The 24,373-nt window shown below is 38.4% G+C and overlaps 1 protein-coding gene across 2 annotated transcripts in view; it reads right to left on the bottom strand.

Annotated features, from left to right (window-relative positions):
• Positions 1-421: 421 nt before the first annotated feature.
• SEC23IP (SEC23 interacting protein) overlaps positions 422-24,373 on the bottom strand; it is a 33,927-nt gene continuing 9,975 nt past the window's right edge. Inside the window, exons 5-18 of one of the 2 annotated variants that reach the window (XM_032878498.1) lie at positions 20,692-20,781; positions 19,065-19,185; positions 17,641-17,730; positions 16,386-16,527; positions 14,860-15,068; positions 14,401-14,519; positions 13,709-13,861; positions 11,614-11,709; positions 8,867-9,064; positions 4,263-4,418; positions 3,752-3,854; positions 1,834-2,019; positions 993-1,152; positions 422-509 (exon numbers count right to left, since the gene is read on the bottom strand). In XM_032878498.1, coding sequence (XP_032734389.1) covers positions 428-509; positions 993-1,152; positions 1,834-2,019; positions 3,752-3,854; positions 4,263-4,418; positions 8,867-9,064; positions 11,614-11,709; positions 13,709-13,861; positions 14,401-14,519; positions 14,860-15,068; positions 16,386-16,527; positions 17,641-17,730; positions 19,065-19,185; positions 20,692-20,781 — 1,905 coding nt within the window. In that variant the 3' untranslated portion in view covers positions 422-427. Of the gene's footprint in view, positions 510-992; positions 1,156-1,833; positions 2,020-3,751; positions 3,855-4,262; positions 4,419-8,866; positions 9,065-11,613; positions 11,710-13,708; positions 13,862-14,400; positions 14,520-14,859; positions 15,069-16,385; positions 16,528-17,640; positions 17,731-19,064; positions 19,186-20,691; positions 20,782-24,373 lie in introns of both variants that reach the window. The other variant, XM_032878489.1, reaches the window with a different exon arrangement.

The following is a 24,373-nucleotide window of genomic DNA, read 5'->3' on the forward strand; positions in this document are numbered from 1 at the left end:
TGACTTGGATTCTGTTACCTACAACCAAAGGAATTCCTAACTGACATTCCTGGGAATATCTTTCAGAAAGAAACTGAAAATAAAAGAAGTCAAATTTTATGCAGAATTAGGAAGAAAATTATAACATGTCAGAAATGTAGTCTGCAAACCAATTCCCCCTCTTTAATGTCTCTATTCTGAATTTTTGTTAAAAAAGAAAAAAGAAACACTAGGAAGAAACAGAAAAGAGAAAATTATAGTCAACATCAACTCCATAAAAAGGATTTCAGAGAGGCACCCAGCTGGAGCATGCGACTCGTGAGTTCCAGCCCCACGTTGGCTATAGAGATTACTTAAAAAAAAAAAAAAAATGTTTTTGTTCAGGATGAAGCATTCACAGTGTATGCACACAATAAAGATAGACTCACACAGTGAAACCGAAGCCCGATCAATGCTGGGGATGTTCTGGACTGATGGTCACTGTTCGATAAATTTCTTTAAGTAACAACAGAGCAGTATCTTCAGATTCCCTATCACAAAGAAAAGAACATTTTTACTTAAGTGACCACTAGTAGAAATTAACCTCTATGCATAAAGATGGAAAATGCAGCCCTTGTTCTAGTCAACTCTACCTAAGAAAGGCAAATGACAGCGTAGTCTTAAAGCTGTCCTTGTAAACTGGATGGACACCGATCAGCTACAAAACAGCTGTGTGCAATCCTCCACGGTGACAGGGGACATCTGAAAGGATGGCTTTTCAAAGTCCCTACCACTCCCATTCTGTGAAAGGTATCCCTACAACACCAGTGTGCGAGTACCAAAGGCCTTTGGTCAAAATGAGATGACACACTGCCATCTTGTGGATAATAAAGGGGGAAAATACTGATTTTGAATATATGGCACTTGTAATTAATATTCCATCATAAATGATAAATCAGCTAAAGAGTCTCCCTAAAACGTATGTGCTAGCACCTAAAGGCCACGCGAATATTATCAAAGAAGAAACCACTTACCAATAGCATAAATGACTCTGAAGAGCGAAAAGATATTCATTAAAACTCTCTATTGGCTTTTCTTGAAGAACGTAGTCAATTCGGCGACCTCCGTTTAGCATTCCAACCTTTCCTAAGTAGTCCTCATCCTTGGAAAAATCTGGACTTTCAACAATCTTTTCTGCTAGAATTTAAACCATTTCAATATCAAAGTCAATCACTTAATCATTATCCTTTGACTTTAGCTGACTTTCTGGGCTCAAGAGAGTATCGCTTGACACACGTAGCAACCTGGGGAACTACCAGGCTCACTTCCCATTCCTCCAAAGAGCCAGGGGAAGGAAGAGGGGCTGGTTACCCGAGAGAGAGGAGAAAGAGCCAACGAGCTGACAGAAGTTTTGAAGAAAAGGGGTGAGAGAACATTGTAGAAAAAAAGGAAACAGAATTAGAATCTGAAAGAGTCAAAAACATCCTGGCACAATGATCTGACAACACAGACACAGTCTAGAATATAAGGACACCGTGAAACAGCAGCGTCAGGACGAAAATTTCTTACAGTGGTTCTTTAAAATGCCTGAATACGTTAGCTCTCGACTCTGATATTCCACTCTGGCCTTAGAAATCTCAACAAAAACTTAAGAATGCAGAGTAAAAAGTCCAGCAACTATCAGGCAAAAACCCAGAAAAAGAAATGACATGCATTGTGAAGTACAGTTTATCCTAACAGATTTTCCTTTACAAAAGAACCTCTAACATTTTAACAGAAAGGACCAGAATGGAAAAGCATCATTAAATAATTCATAAGTAATATGTTTACAAATAACATTTGTACTAGAAAATGCTTCTCAAATGTCAAATTTACCTTCAACTACTTGTTTTTCTTCTTCTTCTTTGATCTGATTGGCCACTTTCTCCAGTTCTTCTTGCAGCTGAGTTGAAGAGGTGTGAGCGCGGGCAAACTCGTTTAACGTCTGCCAAGCACTTTTCAGGGAGCTAATAAAGCCCTGTTTCAAATCAGATCCCATACGAGAGAGACTGTCTTTCAGCTCTAAGGAGATTAAGATGACACATCATGTCAGTTAGTCACTGGATAAAATTCTGCACCACAAAAACTGAAACTAAACACTCTTCTCAGACAGGGTAAGTCCTCTTTTAAACGCCACAGTTTCTCTGCCAAGAACTCTCAATATATTAAAATGTTTTGTAGAGGGGCACCTGGGTGGCTTAGTCAGTTAAGGTCGGCCTTGGGCTCAGGTCATGATCCCAGGGTCCTAAGTTCAAGTCTCTCATCAGGCTCCTTGCTCAGCAGGGAGCCTGCTGCTTCTCCTTCCACCTGCTGCTCCCCCCTGCTTGTGAGCTCTCTCTGACAAACACATAAATAAAATTTTTAAAAAAGTTTTATAGAGCCTTATTCTGTCATTTTTTTAAACAACTAAAACTAGTTCAGCCAAAATGTGTAAGCTTCCTCTCTCCACAAAAGAAAAAAAAAAAAAAAGGGGTGGGAAGGTGGAGTTCAAATATCGTAAAAATGTAGGCACGTTCATGTGCCTTTTTTCTGTAACTTAAAAGATATGGGCCCCTCCCCTCTCACGCTTTCTCTCACTCTCTCTCTCTCTCTCTCAAAATAAATAAATAAAAATCTCTAAAAACAACAACAACAAAAAAGGATGCCTGGGTGGCTCAGTTGGTTAGGCAACTGCCTCCGGCTCAGGTCATCGACCTGGAGTCCTGGGATCTATGAGTCCCGCATTGGGCTCCCAGCTCCATGTGGAGTCTGCTTCTCCCTCTGACCTCCCCTCTCATGCTCTCACTCTGTCTCTCAATCTCTCTCTCAAAACAAATAAATAAAATCTTTTAAAAAAAAAAAAAAAAAGACATGGGCCCACAAGATTAAAAAGATGACTGCTTTTTTTAATCTATAATCATAAAATGGTTTTGAGAATTTGAGATTTTAATGTAACAACAATATAAACTTCTGATTTAAAAATGAAGAAACCCCTGCCCTTTCACCTCTTCTACTTTGTGGTCTAATAAATCCTATTTGCATTCAAGGTATTTGAGTCTCAAACTTCCCATTTTAACTCCAAAAGAGTTAAGTATTTTTTAATAGCACGATGTAAGCACCCCCCCCAAAAAAAGGAAGGAAGAACAGAAAAAAGAAAGAAAATCCAATTTTCAACAAAAGGATATGATCACTTTCCCCTTTTCTCCACTGCACTCCCATCCCTTCCACCCAAACCTTTAAACCTACGGATGATATACATCATTAACAGGCATAAGAGAGACATAAACCCCACCTGGAATTATTACTGATCCATTATGTTTAATGGATGTTTTTAATTGGAAAAGTTTATATAGTTAGCAAGGAAGTAACAGCTCATTTGACTTAGCATCAAGTTTATTTCTTCTTGGTCCTTAGTTCAAGTGTTATTCTGCTTCCTAACTCCAGAAATTATGACCAAATTCTTTCAATCTTTGCATCTCATCCCTTTAGTACTGACTTCCCCCATTCCTAAGTATCTCAACCATTAGAACACCACACCAAGAAGAAAGTCATCAAGAAGAAGCGACTCATTCAGAACTTTCTTTATAGCTCTTCTGAACATTTAATAAACAGGTTCCAAACACAGCAGGCACTTAACATTAATTTTATGAGAAAGGATCTAGTGTTAAAATTTTCATGATTAAATTACAAATGACAGGAAGAACATAATTCATTATGACTAACAGATTACAAAATGACAGAAAGGAAACAAGTTTTTATAGTATTTGCTTTTTACCTAAATGAAGTCTTTTTCTGCCTTTGTGATGTGGGATGAGAACCGCTTTCAGGTCCAAATCTGGAACAATCATAGGCTCTAATCTATAAGCCACTGGATCAAGCTGTAAAGAAAAGTGGAAATTTAGGAAAAGTTCTTTTATCTTGAGTTATGTATCTTGACTGGGTGACAAAACAGGTATCAACAAACCAGAGATTTTTTATTTTTTCACAAGTGGTAATTATAAGAAGACTTACTACTGGTAATTATAAGACGACTTCTAAATTGTGAGTAAAGCTGGCTTTGTAAGCAAAGCAATAGAATTATTTCCTTGAACAAAGGCTTCCTGGTAGAAAAGTTTATTGGACAGCATCAGACCATGCTCTATTAGGACAAAGAGTTGAGTTGTACATCAAAATGAGAGTTAGTTCCTAAGAAATAAGAATCTGAGACTCTATAAGGATGATCTAATAAGTGTTTCTATGTAGGTATTTCATCTTTTTCAAAATAAAAAGTAGTTCAAGTCACTCACTGGATGATAAATATTGAAGAATCCTTTACACGTAGGAAGCCTGTAGTTCTCATCTATTCTATCCACTCCTCGAATAGTGAGAAACATACCAATTGGAGATCCCAAGGCAAAGAAAATCTCTGGCTCAAAGTCTAACGCGTTGTAAACAACAGAAACCTAGAAAGAATCAAAAAACAATATAAGATCATCATTCCAAGGTCACAGAATAAAAAATTCAGAAGTTCAAGCTGGAACTGCACTTAATTAAAAGCATGTTAACACAGATGGTGCCATTCTAGGTATGGTTTATAATGCTTATAATCACTGTCAGCTATTTTAAAGGGACAAAAAATTTCTCTTTAAAATCTTCATAGACTGGGGGCGCCTGGGTGGCTCAGGTCATGATCCCAGAGTCATGCTATTGAGCCCCGCATAGGGTTCCCTGCTTTGCAGGAAGCCAGCTTCTCCCTCTCCTACTGCCCCACCTTGTGTTTCCTCTCTCACTGTGTCTCTCTCTGTCAAATAAATAGAATCTTCAAAAAAAAAAGGTAAAATCTGCATAGACTATTACATCCTCTGTCTATATTTTACTTGTTGTACAGCATAACATACACAGTATATAGTAAGCATTGTATTTATTATAATTATAAATACCATTAATACTGCAGATTCTAGATTCAAACTGCCTGGGCTTGAATCCTGGCTCCACAACTTACTGTGTGACCTTGGGCAAGTTTCTTAAACTCTCTTGCCTCCGCCTGTTTCCTCATCTACAAAATGGGGATAACAATGCCAAACTCATAATGGAGTCGAAAAATAAATAACCTCATCCACATATAGTGCTTAGCACAGAGCCTGGCCTATTTTAAGCATCCCACAACTGTTACTTCTCTTGTAACTACCACCTTTGTTTGTCCAAGCAAGCTTCTTTCCAGTAGAAAAATGCTTTTTCCCAAGAGAGCCCCTGTTTTGGCAGCTTGCTTTTAGCCCCTCACCTCACTGACAATGGCCCAGAGTAAGAGAAAGCCCCTACATTCGTGGCACTCTATGGTTTACAAAGCTCTTTTGTTTGTTGCTCAGCGGCAGGATAGAGGTCTTTGTCACTCGAGTATCCTGACAATGAAGAACGATGAGCGGCATAATCCGACCGCGTGACAGAGTCCCCCTGAAAGGGAGGTACAGCAAGATTATCGTGTCCATTTCTCAGATGGAGACAGTGAGGCTCAGAGAGATGACATCACTCACCGAAGAGCACTCACCAGTGAGTGGCAGAATGAGAACTTCGAATTCCAAATCCAACGTGCCTTCTACTACACTAGGCTGCCCCTTCTAACCAAGTCTAGGCTGTTCATCCCTTGGCTTGCCCTTCTATTTGCAAATTCAATGGTTTCTGCTACTGATGAGGGCCACACAGGACATGCTCTCAAGATTATACATTTCCCCCAGCTCCAGATTAAAAAAAGGAAGAAGAAAAAGAAAGTTAAGAGAAAAATTACCAACTGGAAATTACAACATAGATGACAAAGAGCTAATATCCTTAACACACAGAAATTCTTAAATATCCAAAAAGGAAAAAGAAACTCAGGAGAAAAGTAGGTAAAATCAACACTTCACAAAAGAAAAATGCCTAGAAGACTTATGAGAAAACATCTACCTTCTCTAATGCTCAGAAAGGCAGCGAGATGCCATTTTTCCTACAAGGTGATCAGAGAGATGAATGAAATACTAAAAAGAAAGAAAGAATCTTCTGTTTTCATAAAAGTCGTTTTTTCAGAAGAAAGTGATAAAAGTGAGAACACTACCTATCTGTAATGGAGAACGACAGCAGCAGAATTACTGAGGGGGGGAGCGGGGTTAGTCTTATAGACTGCCTCCGAGAGTACGAACCAACAAAACTTTTTCAGGGGCAAGTAGAAGTAACTACCAGAATTTTCATGTGTACATTCTTGAGCCTACCTACCCCACTTCCACTTATTTAACTGAAGGAAATAAGAATGTGCACCGAAAATTGGTTTAAAAGTGTTCATCACTGGACCGCTTAAAAGAGTGAAAAACCTAAAACTGCCTACATGTCCAATGTCATGGGTGAACTGTGTCCCCCACAAAAAGGTCACGTGTACCAGTACCTCAGACCTTATTCGGAACTACCACTATCTTTACAGCGGTAATCAAGTTAAACTAAGGTATTTAGGTGGGCCCTAATCCAAGACGACTGGTGTTCTTATAAAGAGGGGAAATGAGGTCACAGAGACAGACACACAGAGGGAAGACGACGCAGACACAGGGAGGAGCATGTAAAAACAGAGGGCTGGAGAGCGGCATCTCGGAGCCAAGGAGCACCTGGCAAACCGCCAGAAGCTGGTAGAGGCCAAGAAGGGTTTTCCGCTATAGGTTTCAAAGGGAGCGTGGCCCTGCTGACACCTTGCTCTTGGGAGTTTGAGCTTCTAAGAACTGAGACAATAAATTTCTGTTGTTTAAAGCCACCCCATGTGTAATACTTTGTCATGGCAGCATGAATAAACTAATACACCCAGTAACAAGTAAACGAAAAAATAAATTATCCATCCAAACAGTAAAACAGCAGTCATTAAAATGAGAGAAATACTTACTGACAAAGGAATATATTCATAATAGTGTTTGAAAATGGCAATGAAAATGAAAATGTTTTGGTAAAACATGTTATGTAGTATTTCCCCATCTTTGTTAAAACATATATATAAATACATGCTTAAATAAAAGTCTAGAAAGCCTTATTCAAAGAGTTCAGAGGTTAGTTCTGGCTACGAAGAGTATGGTATTTTTTATTTTCTCTCGCTTAGCAGTTTCCTGGCTTTCTGGCAAAGAATGATGCACACGGGCTATTGTTTACACTGCCCCACAACCTTTTGGATAATAGACCCTACTTGCCCACACTGGGCCACCCACCGTGGAGGTGGCACGTGACTTGGGCTGGGACAAACAACCTGTGCCCCATTCCCCAGGGAGTACGAATTGGCTAAAATGGACCTATAACTCATACCAGGTTAAGCACATTTTCCTAACTAGATCTACAGGGGGAGATTCCTTTTCCTCTGTGGTCATAAAGCTGTAAGGAGATGAGCCTACAAGGACACCCATGATTCCAGGTTCATGGAGAAGGTCAGCTCCCGGAGAGGGACACACAGTGAGAGTGTCCTGGTCACATGGAACCCCTCGTTCCACAAATCTATACTCTGAGCCTTCAGAGTTAAGTGAGAAAATATCTGCCCTTTATTTGCTGAAGTTCAAGGTGGGGCACCTGCGTGGCTTAGTCGAGTAACTGTCTGCCTTCAGCTCAGGTCATGATTCAGGGTCCTGGGATCGAGCCTCACTTCAGGCTCCCTGCCACATGGGAGGCTGCTTCTCCATCTCCCTCTGCCTGCCTCTCCCCTGCTAGTGCACGCATGCTCACTCTCTCGCTCCCTCTCTCTCTCTCTGCCAAATAAATCTTAAAAAGAAAAAAAAGTATGTTCAAATTTGGTCGTATTTAAAAAGAAAGACATTTTTAGAATGCAATCAATGAATTGTGTTTAAAAGTTTGAACAGGCTATTACAAACACCCTGTTCCATTTTCTGCCTTCTTTAAATCAGTCATGAATTCACTTAGGATAATGGAACTTTACAGACACAACTGTAAGTATACTGAAAGTAACAATGTCTAAAAAGATTTTAATACTTCTAAGCCATTGAGATGTAAGTATATTAAAGTGTATTATTAAATGTAGCACTGTCTATTTCTTGGCCAATTTTTATAGGAATTTTTCTGAAAAGGAAAAAAAAGATTTTTCTGCAAGGGAAGAATTGTGAATACTAAAAAATGTAAGTTAAGTGAATGCAACAAGTTTCTCTCAAAGAAATTTAAGAATATAGTAGTCCCCCCTTATCCAAGGGGATACATTCCAAGACCCCCTGTGGATGCCTGAAACCTCACATAAGACCGTACTCTATACACTATGTCTTTGCCATAAGACATATACATATGTCTTTACCTATGATGAAGTTTAATTTATAAATGAGGCAGGGTAAGAGATTAACAACAATAATCATAAACAGAACAATTACAACAATATACTATAAAAGTTATGTGCATGTAGTCTGTCTCTCTTGAAATGTATTCTTGTACTGTACTTGGCCTTCTTCTTGTGATGATGTAAGATAGAAGGCCTCCGTGATGAGATGTAGCGGGATGAGTGGCGCAGGCTTTGGAAAGTAACATTCGCTTACTACTGACCTTCTGACCACATGTCAGAAGGAGGATCATCTGCTTCCACACCACAGATGACCAGGTTACTGAAACCACAGAAAGCCAAACTGCATGTAACTGGAGACAACTGCATTCACATGATTTTCAAACTACCGTCACTCCATTGCTAGTAGCTATGAAAGACTAATGTTATAAAATAATGAGCAGTGGAAAAACTAAAAATAAATTTACTTCAAAATAAATATTTTTTAATTGAGAGATGCACACAATCTTACTGAGAGAAAATGTTTTCTCCACCCCCCCCATAAATACTGACTATTTTAAGAAGTTAAAGCCAACCCCAATAATAAAGATATGTGATTCCAACATAAAATGTGCAGCCCTAATCAACTTGTAAACTTACCTGTCCAGTGCCAACTTCGAAAGACTCATAATCAACATGCACAGAAGACACATAAGCACCAACTGGAAGTTTCCGCTTGGACTCGTTAGCGTCTGAGGGGAGGGAAGTCATTTCTTTAGCTCTCTGAGCATTTTCCTCTTGTCCCTTTGTCGAAGCGGCCATCACTGCCTTCTTCTCTGCTGCTGCTTTTTTCTGTTCCTGTGAAACAGCAACATTTCACAACACGACCCTGAGAAAAAGTTCATCAGCTAGCTCTATGGAACAAGCTATCTCAAAGCTAAGGAATGCTCAGTAATTTCCTAGGCAGAGTGGTGTCAGACAAATATCCTTCTTAGAGTCACACACTAAATATTTAGGGAAGAAATGCCATGGTTTCTACTATTTAAAATTCCTAAGAAAAAAAATGATAAGAGACTGAGAAAAAACAGCAAAACAGCTACAGTTAAATCTGAATACTGGCTATCACTACACTTTTCACTCTACTTTTCTAAAGAACTTAAAATTGTAATACAAAATGCCAACTGTTTTCCTTTATGAACTCAACTTTAGATAAAGTACCATATAATTGTGAAATACGTATATTTCCTATAAAGAGGTGGATTTGAGGAGAAATGTCTTCATTCAACATGTTTGCACCCAAGATGTCTGCGTGGAGCCACTGACAAGTTTTCCTCAAACCCATTTTGGGAAAAACAGATGAGCACACTGCGGTTAGAGTCCCGCAACGGAGTAACTACTCAAACAGGAAGGAATGAACTGCAAATGACGCAATAACTGGATCGATCTCAAAAACGCTGAGGGAAAGAAGCCAGATACAAAAGAGCACATGGCGCTGATCCCATTTATATGAAAAGGCAGAACAGGCAAAACTCAACAGTGACGGAAACCAGAGTAGTAGGAAAACAGGGAGGAGCGGACGAGAAAGGAGCAGAAGAGAACTATCTGGTGACAGAAATGTTCTAACTCTTGTTCTAGGTGGTGATTACACAGATGCAAAAAGTTTCAAAACTTACTACGCTGAACACTTAGGATCCAAGTACTTCCATAAAGGAGGAAGTAAACCAAAGCTCTGGGAGCCTCTGTGGAACCAGCCTCCATCCCCTTGTCCTATCCTCTTCCCAGCTCAACTGCTATTTCAGCCATAGGTAAACACAAGCCCACTCCTGGAAGGCCTATTTCCCCCTCAAACATCAACACTTGGGGGAGTTTTCTCTGACCTTCCTCAGCCCCTCACCCCTCTCCCCAGGCCAGAAATGCCACTCCCCTGGCTCTGACAGCATGGATAGCACTGTTACAGGACCAGTAAGTCACCTGTGGTCAAATCTCTGCCCCTAACTAGACCACATACACTCAATTCATCTCCAAATCCCAAATATTGACATGGTACCTGAGCCAAAAGATACTAATTAAATCTTAAATAACTCAACTGCTTAGGCTAATCAAAACAAATCAGTCCCGACTTTATAGTCCTGTTACATGCAAAGTGATATACACTAAGGTGTAAATATATAATACAAATAAAAGAACTACAGCAGTTCAAAAGATGGAAAGATAACACAGACCATGTTTACAACAATAAAGTAGCCACCTTAAGAACTAATTTTTCTAAGTACTTAGAGAATCTCTATAAAATTAATTTGATTAGTACATGAAAATTAGGGGCGTTGGGGTGCCTGGATGGCTCAGTTGGTTAAGCAACTGTCTTCGGCTCAGGTCATGATCCTGGAGTCCTGGGATCAAGTCCCACATCGGGCTCTCTGCTCTGCAGGGAGTCTGCTTCTCCCGCTGACCTCTCTCTTCTCATGCTCTCTCTCATGCTCTCTCTCTCTCTCTCTCTCAAATAAATAAATAAAATCTTTAAAAAAAAAAAAAGAAAGAAAGAAAGAAAAAGAAAATTAGGGGCGCCTGGGTGGCTCAGTTGGCTAAACATCTGCCTTCAACTCAGATCATGATCTCAGGATCCTGGGATCGAGCCCCGCATTGGGCTCCCTGCTCAGTGGGGAGCCTGCTTCTCCCTCTCCCTCTGCCACTCCCCCTGCTTGTGCTCACACTCTGTCTCTCAAATAAATAAAACCTAAGAACAAATAAATAAATGAAAATTAAATGAAACAAGTGAGTTTTTCCCAACTGCTCTTCTTTCTTTCTACATGCTTTTTAGTTGTTGTTTTGTTTTGTATTTTTAAGAATTTTTGCTTTTTTGGTTATTATTTCATGAGATTTTAGCGAGGCTATTCTTATCTCTTTAGATGGTGAGAACTAAGAACAGAGAAAATGAGCTAATATTTATTAGGGGCTAAGCTTACATGCATTAATCCAACCCTATAAGGAAGGTAGCATCATTCACATTTTAGAAATTAGGGAAATCAAGAATCAAAAAAGTTAAGCAAATTGCTCATGAATAAGGAGTTAATAAGCAGTTGAACTGGGACGACTGATTCATCCATCTGTCCAGGGCTTACCCGGATTTTGCACCAGGAAATCCCCAAATACCAATTTTAAAACTCAGAGTCCTTCACCCTGGGAATTCTCTCAGTCCCAGGAAAACAGATCAGTCGTCCTAGCTGGGGTTGAAACTCGGTTCTGGCGGACTCCAAGGTCTGCGCTTACATCAGTTCCACACTGCGCCCTTGGGCAGGGAGCACGTTAGCCGGCCTAACCATACTGTATTAACAAAAACTCCCAAAATCTAAATAAGAGAGTCAAAGATGAATTTTGGTTTCTGTTTTTAGGGCACAAATAAACTTTACCAGTTTAGCTGCTTTCTGTTTTACAAAGTTAGCAATCTTCTTTCTGGGTCCAAGGGGTATGCCCATTTCCTTCAGGTCATCGACTGTACACATAAGCTTGAAAAGAAAATAAACAAACAAGCACATTAGTTAATCAGTTTAATGACTGATGAAACTGAAATCAGGAAATGATAAAAAGAAACTAGACGAACGAAAGCAATCTAAGATCCAGCCGATTTTTTAAAAAAGTTAATTTGCTTTTAAATCCTCGATTAACTTAGGCTATAAACTCTGAGCCCTCCACATCTAAACCATTCTAGTCATCTTTGGCAGAAAATACATGCATTCTGTACAAAATTAAAAAGCTACACGGTCAACCAGACAGCGAAGTCTCTTCCCTCTGCTCCTGTTCCAACCACCTAGCTCTCTCACAGCCTCTGCAATCTGCTCTTTCCAGAGACACCTTCCGTATACACAGCACTTCGGTGGTTTTCCTTGTGTGTGTAGTCTGCGAGGCAAATGGGACTGAACTACGCTCTTTTCACATAACATATCTTAGAAATCACTTCATACCTCGGACACTGCCTCATTTATTCAACAGCTGCATTCCATTACATGCATGCGCCTTGAACTATTTCACTGGTGCCCTACCAGCAGACTGGTAGGTGTTTCTCAGGGTTTGCTATCATGAACAGCATTGTCACAAGTACCCTTAGATACTCTTGTGTCAATATTCCTATATTTGGAATTATTCCTGGCAAATTACTGGAGCAAAATATTTTTTGTATTTTTTGCATTTTTGGGGGGGTCTTTTTTCTATTTTAAAAGGCATTACCATCTTAACCACAGGGAACAAACTGAGGGTTGGTAGAGGAGAGGTAGATGGGAGGGATGGGGTAAGTGGGGGATGAGCACTAAGGAGGGCACGTGATGGAATGAGCACTGGGTGTGAAACGCAACTGATAAATCACTGAAACTAATAATATGCAACTAATAATATAGTATATGTTAATTACATTGAATTTAAATAAAAAATTAAAAAAATAAAATAAAAATTTCCAACGCTATCATTTTAGACTAAAAAACCTTCATCAAAAAGAAAGTTAATCCTGCAATAAAAAGAAAATAAATAAAAATTTAAAAAATAATAAGGTATTACTAAACTGCTTTCCATAGAGGATGTACCAACTTACAGTCTTACTAACCATATGTAAACCGAGCCCAGTTACCCTCATCTTGGCCCCATATTATATGAACAAGCTTATTTTTGCCAAACCGAAAGGTTAAAAAAAACTCATTGCACTTTCAATCTGCCTTTTTCTCATGAGTTTTCGTATGACAAGAAGCCATTTGTTACTTCCTTTTCTGTACGTCATTTGTTCAGTCTTGGCCTATTCTAGTGTGTTGATGGTCTTTGTGCAACTCATTTATAGGAGCTTTGAATAATAAGGAAATAAGCCCTTTGTCTCTAACGTGTGCTCCAAATATTCTTCTTAATCTATCACTGGCCTTTAGATGTTGTTTAGGGCATCTCCTGCTGTGCAATTTTTCTTTTATGGCTTCTGGGTTTTGTGGCATACTTAGAAGCCCTCCCAGATTACACTAAAAAACAAACAAAACTGTGTTTTTCAATTTTTAAACATTTAAGTCTCTGCCTTATCTGAAATGTATTATAAGAGTACTCAAATGATTCATAATTTTTGATCTTATAAATAAGAGAAACAATTTTAAACCAAAATGAATCAAACTGGGATGCCCAGGAGGCTGAGTCGGTTAAGGATCTGCCTTCGACTCAGGTCATGATCCTGGGGTCCTGCGATCCCTGTGTCGGGCTCTTGTTCTGCGGGCAGCCTGCTTCCCCCTCTCCCTCTGCCTGCCTCTCTGCCTACTTGTGATCTCTCTGTCAAATAAATAAAATCTTTTTATATAAATAAAGTTTTTAAAAAAATGGATCAGAGCAACCCTCTCGGGTCCCCTTCCTCTTCCGGAGCTTTGTACGATCACTTTACTGTCATTCAATAAACTTTGCTTTGCGGCCCACCAGACAAGGAAGGAAGGAAAGGAAGAAAAGGAAGGAAAGGAAGGACGGATGAATGGATCAAACTATCCTCAGTACCAGAGATTCCATATCAATCTTTTCCTTTTCAAAAGTGCTGACATATTCAGAGAGGCTAAGTGCTTCCAGAGTCTCTTGCAAACTTAGGACTTCTTCATTTTCAACGTCAAGGTCACAAGACTCATCCAAAGTCAACTTTGGCTCTTCAGGCATCTTAAGGGAAAAAAAAAAAATGTCAGGGGAACATTGCAAACCTCAGAAAAACTCCCATAAAATGTCTCCTGATCTACAGTAAATCCTAAACAAGTTTGCTCCATAGAGAAATCACAATTTTAGGTAGTTTATCACCCAAAGTTTGAATATTCTAAGAAAAGTGTATCAATTGAAGAAATCACTCATTCCCATTTTCTACAATAATTTACTTAACATTTTTTTAATCATAAGCTTTCTCTCACATTTAAATTTATAATCCATAAGGAAGACAAGTGAGAGACTCAAAGGAGCTAAGATGATTCTATCATGCTTATAACCTCAGGGTACTTTGATTTATAAAAACATTTCAGGGGCACCTAGCAGACTCAGTCAGAAAGGCATAGGACTCTTGATCTCAGGATTGCAAGTTCGAGCCCCACAATGGGTGTAGAGATTACTTAAATAAACTTTAAAAAAAAAAAAGAAATTCAGGAAACAGTTCAGACTTTAGAAAACTGTCTGGCTTTATCTCTAATCTAAATACGTTAAATGGGCTATACCTGCTTTTCCTGAAAATGTGGCGGCTTCACAACTCCATTAGCTACAGCAAAAGGCCCAGGAGACTTTGACAAATTCAAATCTTTTTGATTAGACAGGATGTCAAACAATATTAAAGAACCTAAAAAAAAATTACATTTTGCTTTATAATGACTAATACTTTTATACCACTAAGTAAATTCTCTTTTCCTCAAACTCCCTAGGCAGAAGTCATACAAAAGTTAAATGTCAATCAAGATCTGATCAATATTGTTTTCCCAAACATCAGAGTAAATTAAAATATAAAGCATTCCTAGGTAACTGAAAAGCAAAGGCAGAACCTAAACAACATATTCATGTCCACCCTTTATAAAAGTTAAAATCTTTAATTCTAAATCTTGTATTAATAATGTCACCCTCACTAAAAGCAGTGATAACTCAACAAAAATTATGTTTAAAATGTGAATATTTGACAGTTTTACCTAAACTGTGACCAGCAACAGAGACTCCTCCTTTGAAGTCTGGATTCCGACTCATAAAAAGTGCATGCAGACGGTTTATCTCCATTCCCACTTTTTCCACGATTGTCTGACAGTAGGTGGGGCTATTGTAAAATAAAATATCTAGCAAGGTTTCATTGGTAAAATGACGAAACCGACCAATACTTGGTAAAGTAATTTTCTTAATGTTCCTGTTTTAGAAAGAAAAAAAGTATATTCAGTCACTAGCCACCTTACATCTACAGACATTTTTAAAGCTTAGACAGTGATTTCTAATGAGTATAAGAATCCCACAGACTAGGGCACTTGGGAGGCTCAGTCTTTAAGCGCCTGCCTTCAGCTCAGGTCATGATCCCAGGGTCCTAGGATGGCCCTGCACAGGGCTCCCTGCGCTGCCGGAACTCTGTTCTCCCTCTCCCACTCCCCCTGCTTGTGTTCACTCTCTTGCTGTGTCTCTGTCAAAAAAATAAATTTAAAAAATCTAAAAAAAAAAAAAAAAAAAAAAAAAAAACCTTACAAACTAATTATGAGTTGATTCTGTAGACAAAGTTATTATAAATGAACCAAGATAAAGCAAAAAGGTGTAAGTGTGCATACAACTATACTGCGACTTTGGGGATTCTCCAAAGAGTTATCACATAAAACAAGGCATATGTAAAATTTTTAATTTATTTTTCTTCTATTCTTCCATTTTTCTTCTAATTAACTGGAAATCAGGATACCTGACAAAAATTGTGGTAGGAAGGATGACACGGAATATAACAAGGAATCAGAAAGGAGTTTCATGCACTGAAAATCTTTCTTGATTTGAGAATTTAGCAAAGTTCACGAACATCCACAGAGAAAGACTGCCCCTCATCATAATAGGACCTACCATGAAAGAATATACAGAATAACACAGAATGCTGTTTGTAGAATTAGTGTTATAAACCACGTGCCCTGAAACATTATAATCTTCACTACAATCCAGATACGTTATTACTCGTGTCCTACGGTAAATATTATCTAAATCTGTGTTTCTCAATTGAGAGTATGCAAAACAGAGTAGGGCACGTTTCGTTGTCACAGTGCCTACAGAATTCGCTGGCTTTTAACAAGGACTGGAGATATATTTGGCTGTTGGGGGTCTGGGGTATTGTCTAGTGGGGAGAGGCCAGGGTGCTCCCAAACATTCTGCAACTTACAGGACAGCCCCGTCTGAACTGCTACCGATTAGAACAGCATTCTAAAACTGGATGACGTTTCTCAGACTCTCCTAAATATCTATACAGACATATGCATGCACACATGTGCACACACACACACACACACGTGCACACAGAAAAGCGGCATATAATCATTAACAGCCAGTGTTTAAATCATACGTCTGAGCAACTATATCATTTAAATAAAGGAATACATTTTTTTAGCACATATGTTGAAGTTAAAATAAACGACTTCATATTTTGGTTTAAATTTTGAATCTAAGTTTGACTAATCTAAACAACAAGTTATCAAAGTCCACACACCTGTCAACACCTGTGGCATCCCCACCCAAGGAACTATGCCAATGAACAGGAAGGAATTCCACTCTGCTTATTTTCCGATCGTCTAAAGATTTCTTGAAATGTGTCTGCAGCAATTTCAGAGAAACCACCCTAAAATCATCCACTTAAAAAAAAAAAATCAGGGAAGACAAATTAAATTGATTAAATTTCCTGACTTGATGGGTAGTTTATCAATTCTCTCAAATACACTAGTACTTTTTATATAACAAAACTTTTAAGAAAAAAAATTAAAACGACAAAGTCAGTCCAAAAAGGAAAAAACCCAACCTTTTGGAAACTTTTTTTTTTTCATTGTCTTGGAGGAATGTATAAATGACTGAAAAACATTTATTTAACTACCATTCCTGGAAGGCAGCATGGCACTATGGGTACAGACTCTGGAATCAAACTGTCTGCCACAGGATCCCTGCTCGGGAACCCATAGACCATGATACGGGAGAGGTTCACTTAAGCCTGTGGACTTCAGTGCCTCACCTAAGAGAGAGGAGAACAGCAACAGCACCTGCACCCCCAAGGTTTATCGTGAGAGGTGAGTAATACGATACGTGCAAAATGCCTGGCACAAATCAGGTAATAAATATGAATTATTATTATACAGATATGAAAATAAAGCTTCAAAACTTTAAGTACACCAGGTACATTCATTGTTCCATTAAACGACTTCTTTCAAACAATTCATTTTAAATCATTTCAATGCACAGGTATACCTAGTTGCCGAAAGTGCCTAGGCAGAGGCTGTCTGTCAGAAAGGCTAAATTATTTCCAAGATCCCTTCTAACCCTTCAGTCTAAGATTTTAAGAGTTACATACATCATAAGAGCAAATCAAGTATAAATTATTTCCCAGTGACCATTTAAATCTCCTCTTAACAGTTCCTCAGATAATAGTAAACAGCTGGAAACTATCTTAAAAATTAACATCTAAAAGTTCTTCTATTGGGACAGCTGGGTGGCTCAGTGGGTTAAGCCGCTGCCTTCGGCTCAGGTCTTGATCCCAGGGTCATGGGATCGAGTCCTGCATCAGGGTCCTTGCTCAACAGGGAACCTACTTCTCTCGCTGCCTTTGCCTGCCTCTCTGCCTGCTTGTGTGTACTCGCTTGCTCTCTCTGGCAAATAAATAAAATCTTTAAAAAAATTTTTTAAATTAAAAAATTTTTAAAAGAAGTTCTTCTATTACTTCTCAAATCATTCCATGAAATAAAATGACTAATACTTACCACATTCAATAATGCTTCTAAAGCGCAAGTCACACACAGGTCCAATGCCATGTACCATGAACACCAAATGATCAACCCGAGGCATTTCCCCTACAAAAGAAATACATACATGCCTACATACAACCTGGGAAATTGTTTGGGTTTTCGTATGTGAATAGCAATATTCTAAATATCCCTTTTGTCACCACAAACTGGGCAAAGAAACTGAAGGCCCTTCCAAGCTAATAAACTTCATTACTCTCTATGAAATGAGAAGAACAAACTCAAGGTCCATCTTGGCAAATAACAGTGAACTAGACCGAGAGATGGAGGAAGCACGCCACCTCTGATCCCAGAGGCTCTGAGCACATGATAACCAGCAGTTTTGTACCTATCGAGACTCCATAACCTTCGTGATTTCTTCAGAACTCCCCAGGAGACTAAGCCCCACATGGAGAAGCAATATGCCAACACAGAACTTTAAAATATTTCCCCCAATGGGGTGCCTGGCAGGCTCAGTCAGAAGAGCATGCGACTCCTGATCCTGGGGTCATGAGTTCAAGCCCCACATTGGGTGTAGAGATTATTTAAATAAAATAAATAAATGAATAAAATATTTTCCCCAAATCCTTCCCTTTCCCTATATAATATACATTCTACAAAGTGCAACATCTTTAAGTTATATATGGGAAAACCAAGATAAATCTATTATTTTACTCTGGCATATAGAAACAACTACAGTTCAATCTATTTTACTCTGGTTATTTTGTTCACACTCATAATATGAGAACACTTACTTATATTTGTAATTTCATAAGACAATGAAACAAATATGAAATCTGCAATTGTCAAAGTAAAATCTGTATTTTCAACAGTGTAACAGGAGAAACCAAAGCCCATACACTGGAGCACTGGTTGGCCAAACAGGCCAAATCCTGCTCACCGCCTGGTTTTTACAGAGCTTTACTGGAAGACGGCTACGCTCATTTTTTTACAGTCCATCTACAGATGCTTTCACACTACACTGGCAGAGATGAACAGATGCAGCAAAGTCCATAGGGCCTCAAATATTTACTACATGGCCCTTAACAGAAAAAGTTTGCCACCTTTGCCACTGGAGGAATACACATTAGACGAAACGTGACCACAAAAGCCCAAAAATATTGCCAAAAGCCTAGTTTCAACCAGCAAAGCGCTTCTTCAGAACAATACATTTTTTTAGAATCTATGTCACATGGTTTGTATATCTTCAACAGAATTCTCAATTTTAAAATAAACAGATATAAAAGTAATAGAATAAAAAGAAAGATATATGCCAACCTGGCTGATTTCTGCATGTTATGGCAGGTAGGCCTAAGAAATGCTTTTTTTTTTGTCTCCCTAAAAAATGATGCTAAAATAGAGGAGTCTAAAAATGACCTTGGCCCTAAACAACCTATACGCACCGTCAGGAATCTCATCAAGGTTATCATCAATTCCACGCTTCACAACCCTGGGCCTCGTCTGTCCATCTTGTGTGGTTCCCCATTCATCTGGCACTGATGAAGGCTGGAACTGAACAATAACCTTGAAGACAGGACAGAAAGATTATGAAGACCTCATGAGCAAACTGATTTCCATGACAGGCTAAATAAATTACTTCAATACATAATTACTTCATAGTATCAACAGTTACAAGTCTAGTACTAGTATTATTCTCCCAAAACAATTTTGTAACAATCCTGCTAGGGTTCACATTAACCATTAAAACTAGGCAACTCAATACCACCAATTCTAATGCTTACACTGGAAAATACTACAACTAAATCAGAAGCAGTACACCTTAAAAAACGTAACATAAAAATCCAGGTTTACATATAACAAATTAAGAAAAATTACCTAGAATGGAAAAATCTTCATCTTACAAAAATATTTAAGGCGTAATTCTTTAAGTAGCAAGATTCCCAATTAATCTACTAATTCAATTTCAATGCCATAAACTGATTTACCCACCACTTCTTAGGAAAAAATACATTCTGTTAAATCAATTAAATTTAGTCACAAGTCACACAGAAATTTTTCTACTAAAAAAAAAGGAGGCATGCAAGATGGTATGCAAAGTTTTGTGTTTGCATCAAAAACAAATAAAAACATAAGTTAAAAGTAATTACCATCAGGGGGTGAAATGGGAAATGCAGAAGTGAGAGGCTTTTATTTTTTATTTGACCCCTTTTTATACTGTTTAAATTCTGTTGGCATATAAATATTTTTATTTCAGTATCAGGAAGAACTACAGAAGTGATGACATTAAAATTACTTTTGTTTTCTTGTATACTTCTCTGACATAAATAGCCTATGTTCTGAAAAATTATCATATGCCAAGCACGATGCTAGATGTTTTTGTATAAATTACTTCATTTTATCTAAAATATGACCTTGGAAGGTACTTACTACATGTGAGGAACCTGGGACTCAGAGTGATTAGTATGGTAAATGAAAGAACACCCCGAATTAATATCTTTAAAAAAAAAACTAGTGCATGGAGACAACACAAGTAAGAAAAGGAAGGACATTATTTTTAAAAGTTGAAACAAACCACCATCAAGGGTAGGATGGACAAACCATGGCCTCCAAACCAAATGTGAGCTACCGCATATATAAATAAGGTTTTACTACACTAGACACACCCCCTGCTTCATATATTATCTGCAGCTGCTTTCAGGCTACAGCGGCAAGCTGACAGCTGCAACAGAGATCGCACAGCCTATGAAGAATTAAATATTTACTCTCCCACCCTTGACAGAAAAAGCCTGCTGACCTCTGCTCAAGTGCAAACATTTATCAAACAACTTCAGTGGTGTATAATGAACTTCAGCTAACACACTGCCATAAAAGCAGAAACTTCATGAGAAAAATTCAAATTTTATTTTTGTTTCTATGATCAATGTAAACTATGGTAAGCTTTTAAAAAGGTGCACTTCTTATAAATATATCCCTACAAAAGTTAATTAAGATGAACATGTATCAACCACATTCAGCAAAATCATTATTAAAATGAACTTAACGTTTTAATATCTTAAACAATAACATTACCTTTGGATTGTGCATAACGATTGTCTCTCCACTTGGGAACTCTAATCTACGGTGCCACTGATTTGTGGTTACTGCTTTTTTATATTCAGCCTAAAATAATGGAAACATAATCCAGTAAAACAAATTTATACCATATTGAGAAAAAGTGTGGAACAAAAGTATAACTATGATGATAATAAAAATAATGTAAGAGAGGCTCTCACGTACTAATTGCCACACTTGACAGTCACTTTATATAGGCTACCTTATTTAATTAATTACTCTCAATCACTCCTAAATAAGATTATCCCCATCACATAGAAGAGAAAACAAAGGTCTACAAAGCCTGTTAGTATCCTAGGGCCATGGTAACAAAGTATCACAAACTGAATGGCTTTGCAAACAGAAAGGTATTATCTCACAGTTGTGGAGGCTAGAAGTCTGAAGTCAAGTATCAGCCGGCCATGGCCCTCAGAAACCTACAGGGAACTCCTTCCCTGCCTCTTCCTAGCTTCTGGTGGTTTACCAGCAATCTTCAGTGTCCTCTGGCTTACAGAGGCAACCCTCCCATTCTCTATTTTCACGGGGTATGACATCAAGTCCTATTGGATGAGGGGCCCACCCTTCTCCAGAATGATCTCATCGTAGCTAATTCCATCTGCAAGCACCCTATTTCCAGATAAGATCACATTCAGAGGCACTAGGGCTAGGACTTTAACACATCTTCTGGAGGCTGCAAAGGACGACACAATTGAACGCCCAGTTCACAGCTGCATAAGATTGCACACCATGAGGAGCACGCCAGAACTGCAGCTCACTCCCACCCTCAACTTTCTGACTCCAAAGACGTGACTGTTGAGGGGCGCCAGGCTGGCTCAGTCAGTTAAGCGTCTGTCTTTGGCTCAGGTCATGAGGGTCCTGGGATTGAGCCCCACATCAGACTCCTCGCTCAGTGGGGAGCCTGCTTCTCCCTCTGCCTGCTGCTCCCCCTGCTTGTGCTCTCTCTCCCTGTCAAATAAATAAATACTTTAAAAAAAAAAAAAAAAAGGCTGTTGAACTATTTTCTTACTCTTCCTCTAGATATAGTATTCTGCTTCCAACAAGGAAAAAAAAAAGCCTGGGGGCCTCTTGGACAGAGACTCAAGATGAGGTAATGTGGAACCGCTGCCACACCCACTGTCTGAATTTTTTTTTTTTAATTATTAACAATGATTATTTGACAAGCATGTCAAAATAGACAAGTTTCCTTTTGTCTCCTGGACAGTCACTGATTAATGACTCCCCTCCATCAGCCTCTACCCCTCTGCCTCTTCCTCACTTGACTTTTTGTAATTTTTACCATATGTACTTATAATTTTTAAAAGCAAGATTACAAATAAAAATGTTTAAAGAAAGAAGTTTCAATATCTTAAGAATTCTTTGCACTTTTACATATCCCCTTTCAGTCCACAGCTTTAGAATAAATGTTGTCTGCTAGAGCCAAGTTTCCACATGGCATTCTTTTAAAGGGTCTTGGTTATTCTTGACACTTTGACCCTCCGTATAAAATTCAGGAGCAGTTTACAAATTTTTACCTTAAAAACTCTGATGTAATTTTGATTGGGATTACATACAATTTATAAAATAATTTGGGCAGAACTGACATCTTAACTGTGTATCTGTGAACATACTTAGCTCCACTTCTTGAGATCACCTTTTATTTCAATTCTGTTTTATAGTTTGCTCCCACAAGTTCCCATAGGTATTTGTCAGACGTTTTCCTACATAGCCTATAGTTTTGTTAATGTTATAAATAGCATCTTCTTTTTATTATGGGTGCTAGTTTTTTTCTTTCTTTCTTTCCTTTCTTCCTTTCTTTTTTTAAATGTAAGCTCCATGCCCAGTGTGGGGCTCGAACTCACGGCCCTGAGATCAAGAGTCACACACTTTACCAACTGGGCCAGCCAGTCGCCTCCGTCTAGTGAGTTATTTCTATTATATAGGAATGCCATTAATTCGTATATGTTGATTTTATACCTACAGACTTGCAGTGCTAATGGTATTTCTAAAAATTCTCCCAACTTTCTATGTACCTAATCATGTCATCACCAAAGAGAAGGTGTTTTCTGTTTCGAAACCCTGTTTTGTCTCAGTGCTCTGATAGTACAGGATCACCTACACGATCTTGAGAAATATGTCTGCTTCTCTTCTTCTCATCGGCTTTCTCATCTCCTAACTTCCTCTGCATCTTCCCTGATCTGGTTTAAGCACCATGAAAGATGCTGAAGAGAAGCTAAGATCTCCCTAGATTATGAACAGCCGTGTGCTGTTGCGATGGTCAGTCCGTGGACAGCTGTCCCACCCTCAAAGCCTGTGTCATCCATTTGCAACACGGTTGAGATAAAGTGAATCCACTGAGATAAAACTGCTTAGACTTTATACTTAGACTATGTGCCTTAGCTTCAAAATAACAGGACTAAACTTGGGATGTTATACCTTCAGTAGGGCCCTACCAGAGAGACCAAAAATTATAGAATTATAGCATACATTTGCGTAATAATTTCGGTCTGAAATTATGCAACAGATATCAGCATTCTTTTACACATTCTTTTCCTCATTCAAATAACTAAGATTATGTTTTAGGAGAATGGTGCCTCCTAGTACATGATATTTCCAAGAACAAAATTAATTTAATGCCTTCTTTTCAGTCTTTGCTCTTCTTAACTGGGTTCTGACTCTGTTCTGTATCAGTGTTTTTCAAACTGTGGATGATGATGAGTAACAGATTATAAAATCAGTGTTTCAGATGAAACAGAAAATATCAGAGTGGCACCCGATAAGTCTAAGTACTGCTCTACAGGCCTTTGTTTTTAGTGGTGTGTGAGAGCAGGCTGACAGCAGCTCACAAGCACGCAACACAACTCTTCCCAACTGTGGCTACTAGCGTCCTGTTGGTAGCTCAAAGTTGGCCACGGAGGGACTATGTTTATCATGGAAATCAGCAAATTCTATAAATCAGGGGCTTTTATTCCCCAGAGAGCCTGTTACCACAAATGACTATTTCTGATAATTAAATTATCATCATAAGTGTATGTGTGTGTGTATAAAATACGTATACTAAATTTTAATGTCAAATGTATTTTTTACTATAGCTTGAAACAAAAAAAATGTGAACCCTGTGCTCTCAACAAGCTTCTTTTCCAATTTACTTTCCCCAACTAACCTCTGTCTTTCTTTAGGTCGACATTTATCTTTCAGTGTCAATTTGGTTATAAAATTGTTTTTCATCACTATTATAGAGATTAGTATTTCCAGAACAGGTACAATTGGTAATACCTAAGAAATGCATTTATAGGGGTGCCTGTGTGGATCAGTAGGCAAAGCATCAGCGTTTGGTTCAGGTCATGATCTTGGGGTCCTGGGATCAAGCCCCACATCAAGCTCCCTGATCCAGGGAGTCCGCTTCTCCCTCTGTCCCTCCCCCTGCTCATGCTCTGTCTATAATAAATAAATAAAATCCCTTTAAAAAATGCATTTATAATTATTTTTAAAAAACAAAATACGCCACAAGAAATCTACAATATTATGTTAGAAAAATATATATATGGATAGAAAACTGTTGAAGAAAATATTTTTTAAATATAAGGGCTCAATATGAAAGGATGACACATTAATGTGATTTAATTTTTTCTTATCTCTATTAAATATTACATCAAGCACAACA

This window comes from Lontra canadensis, unplaced genomic scaffold, assembly GCF_010015895.1.
Source record: "Lontra canadensis isolate GAN:19392208 unplaced genomic scaffold, GSC_riverotter_1.0 scaffold3, whole genome shotgun sequence".
Classification (NCBI taxonomy): domain Eukaryota; kingdom Metazoa; phylum Chordata; class Mammalia; order Carnivora; family Mustelidae; genus Lontra; species Lontra canadensis.